Consider the following 13,067-nt stretch of genomic DNA (forward strand, 5'->3'; position numbering starts at 1 on the left):
TAACATTATCTGTGGAGACAGCAGAGTCAGCTAGCATTATCTGTGGAGACAGTTAGCAGAGTCAGCTAGCATTATCTGTGGAGATAGTTAGGAGAGTCAACTAGCATTATCTGTGGAGACAGTTAGCAGAGTCAACTAGCATTATCTGTGGAGACAGTTAGCAGAGTCAGCTAGCATTATCTGTGGAGACAGTTAGCAGAGTCAGCTAGCATTATCTGTGGAGACAGTTAGCAGAGTCAGCTAGCATTATCTGTGGAGACAGTTAGCAGAGTCAGCTAGCATTATCTGTATACGGTGTTGAAGTCGTGACTTAAAAAAGAGCAGATTATGGTAAACAAGTGTAATTTTATTACTATTACTTTTATTTACTATAATTGGCCTTTTGTGTTCTTTATGGTTCTCCAGTACTATTCAGATTCTGTTGAGAATTAGTGATTGATAATTAGTAATCATTCAATCATCACAATGAAATGGGAAAATACGTGGTGATAAAACTGTGCGTGTATTAATTATAAACTCTGTTCTGAACTGTTTAAAACGTTCTGTCTGTTGACCATCTCAGACCTGACGAGCTGAGATCGTCCACTCTGGGGGGAAATGTTGTATGTTGTATTCGATTCTTCATGCCGTCGTTTAGTATTATACTGTAGTGTATTTATTGGGCCTCGTTATTGCCTCATCTGTTTCCCCTTTAAAAGGCTTCACAGAGGCGGCCTTTTTAACGTCGTTACGCCCTGCAGATCGAGTGGCTTTTGTCATCTACTTCTGAAAGTGCTTTTAGATTCGATTTCACAAATGTCACTTAAAGAGCATTATTGGATTGTGAATACCGCAGTCTTATTGAATCTGCGCCAACATTTCTGCTCTGACTGCTTTATTTATTCAATGCGCCCACAGGAGCTGGTGTGTGTGTGTGTGCGTGCGTGTGTGTGTGTGTGTGTGTGTGTGTGTGTGTGTGTGTGTGCGTGCGTGTGTGTGTGTGTGTGTGTGTGTGTGTGTGTGTGTGTGTGTGTGCGTGTGTGTGTGTGTGTGTGTGCGTGTGTGTGTGTGTGTGTGTGTGTGTGTTTGTCTTACTGGCATTTATGTATTTATTTAAGAGTTATTTGTTTATTCATGTTGCAGGAGTTGATTGAGTACTACAAGCATCACTCTCTGAAGGAGGGCTTCAGGACGCTGGACACCACACTGCAGTTCGCCTACAGAGAGCCAGAGAACGGAGGAAGCAGTGAGTACCCCTCCCCCCCTTCCTCCTCCTCCTCCTCACCCTTCATCAGCTGAGACGCTGCACACGTCTGAACTGTCGCTCTTTAGTTTTTCTGTTCAGCAAAGCGAACAAGTCTGATCACACGTTCACGCCTGCACAGACGACACCGTCAGACTCAGACACGACACACAGCAATCAGACGGGCTGCCTAACAGTGCTCACTCACTCATTGTCTCTCTCTCTCACTCACTCATTTTCTCTCTCTCTCTGTCTCTTTCTCACTCATTCTCTCTCTCTGTCTCTCACTCACTCACGCACTCATTCTCTCTGTCTCTGTCTCTCTCACTCATTCTCTCTCTCTTTTTCACTCACTCATTCTCTGTCTCTCTCACTCATTCTCTCTCTCTCACTCATTATCTCTCTCTTTCTCACTCATTCATTTTCTCTCTCTCTCTCTGTCTCTTTCTCACTCATTCTCTCTCTCTGTCTCTCACTCACTCACTCACTCATTCTCTCTGTCTCTCTTTCACTCACTCATTCTCTCTTTTTTCTTTCTTTTTCTCTTTCTTTATTTTTTTTTCTATCATTCTTTCTTTCTTTCTTTCTTACTTACTTTTTTGTTGTATCATTCTTTCTTTCTTTGCTTATTTATTTCTTTACTTTTATCATTCATCTGTTTCTTTTGTTATTTATTTATTTATATATTTCTATCATTCTTTCTTTCTTTCTTCCAATTTATCTTTTCTTTATTTCTATCATTCCTTCTTTTTTCTTTCTTTCTTTATTCCTTTATTTATTTTTTTCTTTATTTCTGCCATTCTTTCTTTCTTACTTTCCTTCTTTCTTTTTTCGTTCTTTCTTTTGACTGCGCTGATCGTAACTCTGCAGGGGCTCATAGTGTCGTATACAAAGGTTTTTTGCTGAGTTGAACCTACTGGAAAAAATACACAGTAACTGTGCATTACAAGGTGTGTCTCTGTAGAGGATGTGTTCACTTATTCACACTCAGAATATCAACAAAACACATCATTTGACTGGGGCACAGAAACTTTTGCATGCGACTGTATATGAGTCCTTAATTGACGACTCAATGATTTTGTACATATATAGCTCACAACTATCTCTGTTAATGCCTGGAGTTTGAATAGACCAGAACCCTTGGATATGTCTAAAGTCTGAGTACTTCATTGTTTTGTTTCAGTAGTTTTTACTGTTTGACTGCAGCCTGAACTACTTCAGTAGGATGGTCCATATAGGGCCAGCGAAGAGTTCAGGTCACAGGCACTGGGGGGGTTGTTGGGTGGGGGGTTTCATCACCCACTTCCATGAGTCTCTTAGGATTAAGTTGGCAAATATTCGAGCTATGATATTCCCCAAACTTTTGATGATCAGTGTACCGCCTCGTGTGGCAGTGTGTGCTAGCGTTACTGAGCGCGCTCAGTCTCGGGGTTTGATTGAGGGTTTGTGATGTGCTGTAATCAGTGTTTAGATGAGATGATGAGTGGAGCTCCATATGGCAGACCGTGGCGGACGGGGGGGGTGGGGGGGTTGGTGGGGGTGGGGTGTGAATTCAAGGTCGTGTGTAATGCAGAGAGAGAGCGCTGCCTCATCGTTTCAGATACACTGTCACTCACTGCCTTCACTCACACAACACTGGACCAGACAAACAACAAACAAACAAACAAACAAAAGATTGTGGTATAAACTGAGTCTGTTCTACAGTTTCTCATTAGGTTGAATGAATAACCGACTCTAAATGTAGGTATTGTGATATAAACTGAGTCTGTTCTACAGTTTCTCATTAGGCTGAATGAATAACCGACTCTAAATGTAGGTATTGTGATATAAACTGAGGCTGTTCTACAGTTTCTCATTAGGCTGAATGAATAACCGACTCTAAATGTAGGTATTGTGATATAAACTGAGTCTGTTCTACAGTTTCTCATTAGGCTGAATGAATAACCGACTCTAAATGTAGGTATTGTGATATAAACTGAGTCTGTTCTACAGTTTCTCATTAGGCTGAATGAATAACCGACTCTAAATGTAGGTATTGTGATATAAACTGAGTCTGTTCTACAGTTTCTCATTAGGCTGAATGAATAACTGACTCTAAATGTAGGTATTGTGATATAAACTGAGTCTGTTCTACAGTTTCTCATTAGGTCGAATGGGATTTTTATCAGTGTTCTGCAAAGCTTGTCCAGCCTAGCAACAGTAGCTATGAAAGAACACATTTGTGGGCGGAGCTTGTGGAATTTTTTTAATAAAAGATGAACAAAAAAGTAAAGTATGAAACAGTGTTAGTTGGAGAAGTGCAAGGTTTGTGGATGGTGCTCTGCGGGTGTTTGGCTCCACTGTTTGTCTCCGTGGCGACGCAGGCCGAATCTAAAGTGTCCGTTTGATGCTTGTGAGTGTCTCGGACATCACAGGTGGACAGAGCGGTCAGCGGAGGGGAGAGGTGAGGGGGAGGGGGCGGCATGAGCTCATGAATTAATGCATGAGGCCGGTCGACCTGCAGCTCTCCCTCTCTCAAAAATCTCTCTACCTGAGATAGAGAGAGAGCGAGAGAGAGAGAGAGAGAGAGAGAGAGAGAGAGAGGTGGACAGGTACGAGACTTCGAATAGCTTGTTCTGTGACTCTGACTGTGCTCTGATTGAGCTCATCTCATCACCTTTACTGCAGATACAGCCCTGCAGGTGGATAAAAACCGACAAACCATTTGGTACTGCAGGACAAAACAAGTGTTTTGGTTCTGTTTTGGTTCTTCTCTGTTCTGTTCTTTGCTGTTCCTCTGAGACATCCCATGCTGCTCATGGACCTGGAGTTCATGGTTTAGAGTTCTGCGCTTTGATGCTTTGCTGGCTGTGACCCTTTGAGTTCATTTCGAACCAAACTCAGTCCCGTTACCTGCTTTGCTTTGCCTGGAAGCTTTGCATTTCAATTAAACATGCTTTTCCTCTGCCTCTCTCTCTCTCTCTCTCTCTCTCTCTCTCTCTCACTCGCTCTCGCTCCACTCCTGCTCCTGCTACAGTCCCATTGCTCTGCGGCCTTTCTTTTGTAACTCCTGCTGGCTACAGCTTTATTCCTCCCTCCTCCGCCCCCTTCTGGTCAGGTACTGGTACTGCTTCAATACCTCATTCATTCCTATAGTGGCTATTAAAGATATACTTCACCTAAAAAAACAAATTTGCACAGTTTACTCTGCTTAACTCGAATGTTGTTGATCAGCTAAGACATGTTTGGTGTCTGACGTTTGCTTCTGGAGCTATGAGGCTAATGTAGCGAAGAAGTCATGTTCCTATTAAAGGAATACTTTAATTTATATAATGAACAATGGACAAAAGTAGCATTCCTGCTGAAAAATCAGAATATTTCAGTACTTGATTCGGGGTACTTGTGTGAATTTGATTTTTTGATGAACTATCGCTTTAATGTTCAGACCACAGCCTGCTTGTCCTCACAGAGTAGTATTTTGTCCAGAGTGGACAAAATAACGGAAACACCACATGAAATACAGGTTGTCTATTTTATCCACCATAAATTTTTCCACACGCCAGTGTCACTGCTAGGTTGAGAGTGGACCATATAATCCAAATATCCAGACAAGAGACACTCTGTGGTCAGAAAATGACCATTGATGAAGGACTAGTGAATGACTAACACAAACTGTACATCAATAGTCTCTAACTGAACACCATCACGGTGGAGCTACAAGAGAGGGGTTTCTGATAAAGTGGCCAATGAGTGGAAGTACAATGCAGGTGTTTCTTATAAAGTGGCCAGTTAGTGGAAGTATGGTGTAGGTGTTTCTAATAAAGTGGTCAGTGAGTGGAAGTACAACGTAGGTGTTTCTAATAAAGTGGTCAGTGAGTGGAAGTACAACGTAGGTGTTTCTAATAAAGTGGCCAGTTAGTGGAAGTACAATGTAGGTGTTTCTAATAAAGTGGCCAGTGAGTGTAAGTACAATGTAGGTGTTTCTAATAAAGTGGCCAGTCAATGGAAGTACAAGGCAGGTGTTTCTAATAAAGTGGCCAGTCAATGGAAGTACAAGGCAGGTGTTTCTAATAAAATGGCCAGAGACTGTAAGTATTTCATGTGGTGTTTCTGTTATTTTGTCCACCTGTATGTGTTTTTCTGTATAACTTTTTCATCTCTCTAGCTCTTTATCTCGCTCTCTTTCTTTTTCTTTTCTCTCTCTTTCCTCTTTATCCTCTCTCATTCAGACTATTTCTTTTTTCTCTGTCTTATCTCTCATCTCTCTCTCTCCCTATCTCTCTCTCTCTCTCTGAGAGCTGCTTGGTGAACGAGTGACGGGCGTGTCTGTCTGTTCCTCCTCCTCCTCCTGTTCTTGTTCATGGGAAGCTCTGGAGTTGTGGAATGTAATTAAGCGGCTAAATGAGAGCAGCTTAGCGCTGTTGACTCGTCTCCATCCGTAATCAAAACAGCACTCAGCTCTGATTGGATGTGGCCCAGATTTGTCAGAGTGGCTGGTGTGGAGTGGATGTGCAGCGGCAGGATAACAACTGGAGAGCAGCAGTGATTACAGGCTCTCTGAGGAGGGCTGGAGTCGGCAGCAGAGCGTCTAGATACAGCCTCTGTCTCTGTTTACTGACCGGCTGGACGATATCAGCAGAACCTGATCACCATATACGGCCACGCACAACTTTACAGACATATAACCCCAGATTACTGCAGATACATGGACAAGAACAGAGCTGCAGTGTATCAGAGAACTGGAGGACATCTAGAATAAAGTTCTAATACAATTAATATCCAGAGTGAAGTTCTAATAACATTAACATCCAGATTGAAATGTAAATGAAATTAATCTAATCTAATATAATCTAATATAATATAATATAATATAATATAATATAATTCATATAGTTGCCCATGAGTGAACTTCCATTTAAAAAGATATCATTAAAATGATCATTTGGGCAAAAATAGTCTTTTGATAATTATTGTTTTATTGCCCAAACCTTATTTAAGGCCTTCATCATCATCATCATCGTCATCATCATTATCATTGTTGTGATCATCATGGTCGTCATGGTTGTTGTGGTTGTTGTTTGTGCTGTCGTTGTGTTCTGTGTTTGTGTCTGTGCTGACGCTCCTCTCTTCTCTCTCTGTGTGTCAGTGTTCGCTCCGAAGGTGATCGGCGTGGCGATAGCTCGCTATGACTTCTGCTCCAGAGACACGCGAGAGCTCTCCCTGCAGGAGGGAGACATGGTGAAGATCTACACCAAATCAGGAGCCAACGGCTGGTGGAGAGGAGAGGCCAATGGCAGGGTCAGTCCTTTAGAGAGAGAGAGAATTTCACTTCTTAACCCTTGTGTGGTGTTGATGTGTTTGTTACTCGGTGGTCTGCTGGACCCACCGCATTATTGTTTATTTAAATCAATACAACAGTTTATGTAAAAATACCAGATGTTTAAAATATCAAAAGTGTCCAGTGTAGGGTTCTCCTTTAGCAGCTGTAGCCAGTCAGCAGCCTGTCCATGTTGTCCACCCTCACACACACATACACACACACACACACACACTAACAGCAGGCCATGTAGTAGGGGAACAGAGTGAGCACCTCCACACTTTTACTCCCCGCAGGTTCACCCAACACCACATGTGTAATATAAATGTGTGGGGGGTGAACAGAGTGAAGACACTGAAAAATTTTATATGTTCTTCACAGAAAATGAGTAAAGACCAAGAATCTGAGGTTGAAACAATAATAAATCACGTAATTCTTTCTTTTTGGTAAACATTGAAAATAGGTCCCACAGACCTGAACACCACACAAGTGTTAAGTGTCTAAATATTCACTTCTGTTGTTTTAATGATGCTCTGGCAAAACTGGTGATCAGAGAGAGAGAAAAAAAGAGAAAGAGACAGAAAGAGTGAGAGAAAGCAAAATTAAAGAGAGAGAAAAGTGACAGAAAGAGGGAGAGAAAGAAAAATTAAAGAGAGAGAAAAGAGACAGAAAGAGGGAGAGAAAGGAAAAATTAAAGAGAGAGAAAAGAGACAGAAAGAGGGAGAGAAAGAAAAATTAAAGAGAGAGAAAAGTGACAGAAAGAGGGAGAGAAAGAAAAATTAAAGAGAGAGAAAAGTGACAGAAAGAGGGAGAGAAAGAAAAATTAAAGAGAGAGAAAAGAGACAGAAAGAGGGAGAGAAAGAAAAATTAAGGAGAGAGAAAAGTGACAGAAAGAGGGAGAGAAAGAAAAATTAAAGAGAGAGAAAAGTGACAGAAAGAGGGAGAGAAAGAAAAATTAAAGAGAGAGAAAAGAGACAGAAAGAGGGAGAGAAAGAAAAATTAAAGAGAGAGAAAGAGACAGAAAGAGGGAGAGAAAGGAAAAATTAAAGAGAGAAAGAGAGAACAGAGAAAGAAAGAGGGAGAGAGAAAAGATAGAAATAGAAGAGAGAGACAGAGAGAAAGAGAAAGAAAAGAGAGAGAGAGAGGGAGAGAGAGACAGAGACAGCCAGAGAGACAAGAAAGGATCAAAGAGAAAGACAGTTTAAGATGATTTCTAAAAGTAGCCAATGAAACCTCTAAACAAATAAACAAATTAAAACTCAGTAAAAGACACTCATTGAACTGTTGTATGATTTATTGATTTATTGTATTTATTCTTATTATCATTATGCTATTATTATGTATAATAATAATAATAATAATAATAATAATAATAGCTTGCTGACTCTTCTGCCTCTGCCCCTGTGCTCTATCAGGTCCTTTTGGAGCCTCCTGTAGATCCCTCAGCTAACCTCTCTCTCTCTCTCTCTCTCTCTCTCTCTCTCTCTCTCTCTCTCTCTCTCTCCTGCAGGTGGGCTGGTTCCCCTCCACATACGTAGAGGAAGGTGAAGAGTGAGTGAGACAAAACTGGAGTGAGAGCTGGACTTCAGTAAAACCCAGAGAGTCTATTTTGAAAAATCCAGACTGGACCGGAGCCACGGTGGGACTCTGAGAGGCAGAGAGAGGCCTTCTTTTTTCCTCTTCTCTCTCTCTCTCCCTCTCTCTCTCTCTCCTGCTGGATGGACACATTAATGGCTGGAGTTGAGCTCCAGGACGGCGACCCTGCCGGTCAGGCGGAACGCAGGGAGCAGACTTTTAGCCTTGACCTTTGACCCTTTGGACTAGACCGCTATCCCTTTACACTCCCGGCAGCCACGGATCTGTCACCAGAGGAGATGCTGGGTGTGTGTGTGTGAGTGTGTGTGTGTGAGTGTGTGTGTGTGTGTGTGCGTGTGTGTGTGTGTGTGTGTGTGTGTGTGTTGTGACCTTGAGTTCCACTTACCTGCAGCATTATTGATGAGTCTGTCCCCCTTCCTCTCAGCAGGGGGCTCAGGAGGGGACGTCCTCACTCCTTTCTCTCTCTCTCTTTTTCCCCATCCTTCTATTTCTACTCAGATTAAAGCGATAGTTTGTCAAAAAATATCAAATTCACAGTCTGGTAGAAAATACAACCCACTAGAAACTCGCTTGTCTGCGGTAATTCTGTTACCATCAGGATGTGAGAGTTTTATCTCCTTGGATACCTGTAATAATTTTTATTACAGCCGCCCCATAATAATCAGATCCAATCCGAACATGGTTTACAGAGTCAGAAGCCACATAACACTGCTGTCGGACTAAAACCTCGTATCTCTATTTTCAGTTTTTGACATAATGTGATAATATCTACTGTCCTTTATATTGTGTGTAAATTTCATGATGAATGGATGCAAAGAAACGGCCCAGAATCACTTGGAAAAAAAGTCTGGTTCCATTGACTTACATTAAAAGTGGAGTATGTTTTTTCCTTTTCTTGTAAAGTTACCATTTTGGAGTTACAAGGTTTTCTTCCAACAGCAGCGACAAGCAAACCTGTTAGGGATTATCAAACATTTATTTATAATTTATTTTTATTTAGCCTTTATTTTTACCCAGACAAGTCATTACGAGAGAGGGAGAAACACCTCTGCATTCTTTTAGGCATGCTAATTGGTGGAGTATAGACTTCCATTACTTGTTAGCCACATTAGCCTCATAGCCCCAGTGCTAAACCCAAAGAGGCAAACTTCAGATACTGAACTTGTCCTGACTGATTGACAGCACTTGTAGTAAAGTTTGGGGGGAAACCATTTGATTTGTAGCCAAACTATCACTTTAAGGTCACATTGTCACCTCAGTTAGAAATGATCTCCATCATTTTCCTGTTTTTTTTTCTCGTCCTTCTCTCTCCTCTCCTCTCCTCTCGTCTCCTCCCCCCACTTTCACTTTTCCACTTCAGAAGAGCTGGCTGGTTGTTGTCTGTTTGGGTTTTGCTTTGTTCTCTCGATATTTTATTATTTTTTTTTCTCCTCCGTTGTTGCTGCTTATCTCCGGAGATGTTCCGTGGGCTGTCACGACATGTTTATCTGATTTTGCGCGTTAGCGTATAGTCGGGGAACACACAACGAGAGAGGAGGCAACAGCCAGGCGGCTGACAGAAAACAAAAGAGCGAGAGAGAGAATGACAGTGAGAGAGAGAGAGAAGCAGCAGGGTCTCTCCATCCGAACGGATCTCATTAGATACTACAGCCACTGCCGGCTTAATCTACTAATGAGGGGGATTTAGCCACACATCATCAGAACACGTAGTTCTGCCTAATAACTCCCCACAAAGCCGTCTCGCAAACAGACTGACGCTGCGTTCACATTACAAGGTCAAAGAGGAACAAATCTGATTGGCAGGTGGTTTTTGAGCTCATCGTTCAAAATCTGACTCAATACAGTTTTGTACACAGTCCTTGATCGCAACATTGGTATCAGAGTTGATGTTTTTGCAGCAGCTTTAACTTGATTAAATATGAAAGTGCTGGTGCTTTCAGGGCTCAGGGGTCAGATATCCCTCACTAATGTAAACTGTCTCGGATCTGACCTGAAAATCGGTGGCTTAAATCGGATTTTTTGTAATGTCTGATTTGAGCAGGAAAGATTTTCTGCAGTCTGAACGGCAAAAAGCCATATAATATCAGACTTTTTACAATCACGTTCAAACCACTTGTGGTTTCAAATCCGATTCCGATCACATCTCTGGACATCAGACTCAGAGACTGTTTACACCCTGCATTAACATGCATTGTCTGTGATCGGATATTGATAAGATTTCACTCGGCCATGTGAAAAGCCAGGTGTAAACACACCCAGGACGCATGGTGATTAGATTACGATCACTTGGTAGAAGTCGCAAACAGATCTTGACCACATTCTGCCCAGGTGTAAATGGAATGTGTTTTCATTCTTTTTTGGGGATTTTTATCCAATTGTTTCTGCAAAATTTAGTCCAATTTCACCCGCTAGCTAACTCTCAGTCTATCACACAGCGCCACCAAAGTTGTGAGTTTAAAGGGTAGCACCAGCTTACTCAGAGACCCAAGAACCCCCAAAAAACTGGAGTTAAGTAGCAAAATCAGTTTCTCCTGCAGTGTGAGCAGAGCCGGTAGTGTGAACGCAGCCTAAAGTCCACTCTTTAAGAAGACTGGACCTCATTCTCCGATATCTTCCTAAGTTTGTTCTTAACTGTGTTGTTGAGAAAGGTCCTAAGAAAAAGTCTACGTCAGATTCATGACGTGTTCTTGAAGCGCAGAGCTGTTCTCACCTTTGAGCTCTTGAGTGTGTAGATTCTGTTCTCACCTAAGAACAAATCCCAGATAAGAAAACACTGGTGAATCAGAATCTTCGTCAGAACTGCGTAAGTGTGTTTGAAGAAGAAATTTCTTCTTAAGAATGGTTGGTGAATGAGGCCAATGGTTCTTCAAGGGTTCTATAGTAAAGAGAGTGGTTCTATATCAGACCATCTCTGTGTAGCACCGAAAGGCGTTCTTCTGTTGTTTACTGTCAAGCTTTTTGGTGCTATACAGAACCATATTCAACACATTTTCCATCAATGTGAAGAACCATTTCACCATGCAAAGAACAATTTAAGCATGCATGGTACTTTGAGTGTTCTTGGTTCTATATAGAACCATTGTCTGTGCTAAGGAACCCTTGAAGAACCATCTTTTTCAGGAGTAGTGAGCTTTTTGTGTGAATCGAATTAGGAGCCCTGGCTGCTGTGTTCCTGCCTCCTCTTTGATAGACAGATACAGATGTGTGTAGCTTGGAAAGGTGCAGTTGATGCTCTGAGGAAACTGGGCATCAGTTGTTCTCAGAAACTAGAAGTTCTGCCAGGAGAACATCGGCTTAGTACGTCAGTTTATATTCTGCTGAGAATATGAACTGCCCATGAACAGATACAAACCAGCCAGCTTTAAAATCCACATATGACAAAGGCTGAGTTCCCTAAAACCTATAAAAAAGCTCCATCATATTACTGGAAGATACTTTTATTTTGTTTTTTTTGCATTGGTTTTCATTTTGCTTTCGCCTTTGTCACATTTCTCTGTTTCGTCAGGTGTTACAGATAAATAATGAAGCAGAAAAATGTATTTTTTTCATCCCTGTAACATGAAGAAACTGTTGAAGGACCTTTAAGGATATTTATTGATGTATATAAGGACGTCTGAGAGGAGTTCTGTGACGTGCTTGTGACTTGCTAAGTGTTAATCTCATCCTGTTCTCTAGTCTGGCCTGGTTAGTCTGCAGTGTAGCGCTGCCGCCACTAGATGGCAGCACCATTAATGAATGAGTTCCCATACATCTCCTCATTCCCTCACTGTCCTAGTGCTGTGGTCTTTCCTGGTCATGTGAGCTGATTCTGTTTAGACACACAAAGCTGACGTCAGTCGGTTCCTATGCAGCAGCGTAACTACAACAGCTTTCTTTTCCTCTGTAGACGAAGCGGCTCTTTAAGGCCGGTGCAGGTTGAGGCCTCTTCAGTAGAACGATTATTATCCCTCACTCAGGGCCTGAGGGTGTGGAGGGTAATTGGGGTACACTTACCCTGCTGGTGACAAAGTGCTGGGCAGGCTGTGAGGTCTTTGGAGGTGGCGGGGGTCCGCACTCTGAGTGGATTATGCCTTTTATTCTGTAAACCTATGCAGTGTAAGCGGCCAGGGGCCGAGGAACGGGAAGGATGTGGATATTGAAATGTGATGCCCCTCCCAATAAAACGTCACTATCATATTTTACTGCTGGTAAAAAAAAATATAGTCGTATGCAAAAGTTTTGGCACCCCGGTAATATTACGTTTTTTGTCGATGAAAAAAATTAGTTACACATCCTCTACAGAGACACACTTCTGCACTATTTTAGACACAATTAATGTTTATTTGCTGAATTTCACATATATTTAACATATTGGGGAAAAACCTAAGTGTGGCCCGTGGAAAAGTTATTATGCATTTTATATTTTACGTTTTATTTTTTCTAATATGTTAATCTCAGCAAACAAATAGAAGCTGTGCACTTAGAGTGGCAAAAAATGTTACCTGTAGAGGAAAAAACGTAGTTAAAACTATTGCACATATATTAAAAACTCACTGTGATGTCCCAGTTGTGGTGTGTTTTACAATACTTACAATATACAATAGATTTACAGTATAAAATAATATAATGAACATATAATAATGTTCAATAATTACAATAATTACAATGGCCAAATTTGGAATAAATGCTTTATAAATGCCTAATATGGATGCATCTCTCAAAAAATAAATAAATAAAAGTCTAAGCTCTATTACACACTTCTATAACCTAGGAATAGCTCAGCCAGTGTGCACTGAAGTCTGTGTAGTTACTGAATAATAAGCCTTAGATTCCAAGCTATTCTAGCTGAATTTTCCAAGTTGATGAATTCTGTCATTGTCAATATCCACTGCCTTCCTACTCCCCTGGTAACCCAAATTCTTGGCCCCAACTCTCTCTGTCTGGGCTTTTCACCAGCGATTTGTTCAAACTCTT

At 41.5% G+C, this 13,067-nt stretch overlaps 1 protein-coding gene across 2 annotated transcripts in view; it reads left to right on the forward strand.

Annotated features, from left to right (window-relative positions):
* Positions 1-12,603, forward strand: part of LOC118815357 (guanine nucleotide exchange factor VAV3) — a 176,535-nt gene extending 163,932 nt beyond the window's left edge. Inside the window, exons 25-28 of one of the 2 annotated variants that reach the window (XM_036581429.1) lie at positions 1,123-1,225; positions 4,239-4,319; positions 6,348-6,499; positions 8,029-12,603. In XM_036581429.1, coding sequence (XP_036437322.1) covers positions 1,123-1,225; positions 4,239-4,319; positions 6,348-6,499; positions 8,029-8,073 — 381 coding nt within the window. In that variant the 3' untranslated portion in view covers positions 8,074-12,603. The remainder of the gene's footprint in view (positions 1-1,122; positions 1,226-4,238; positions 4,320-6,347; positions 6,500-8,028) is intronic. The other variant, XM_036581420.1, reaches the window with a different exon arrangement.
* The last annotated feature ends 464 nt before the right edge of the window (positions 12,604-13,067 follow it).

Source organism: Colossoma macropomum, unplaced genomic scaffold (assembly GCF_904425465.1).
Source record: "Colossoma macropomum unplaced genomic scaffold, Colossoma_macropomum, whole genome shotgun sequence".
NCBI lineage: Eukaryota > Metazoa > Chordata > Actinopteri > Characiformes > Serrasalmidae > Colossoma > Colossoma macropomum.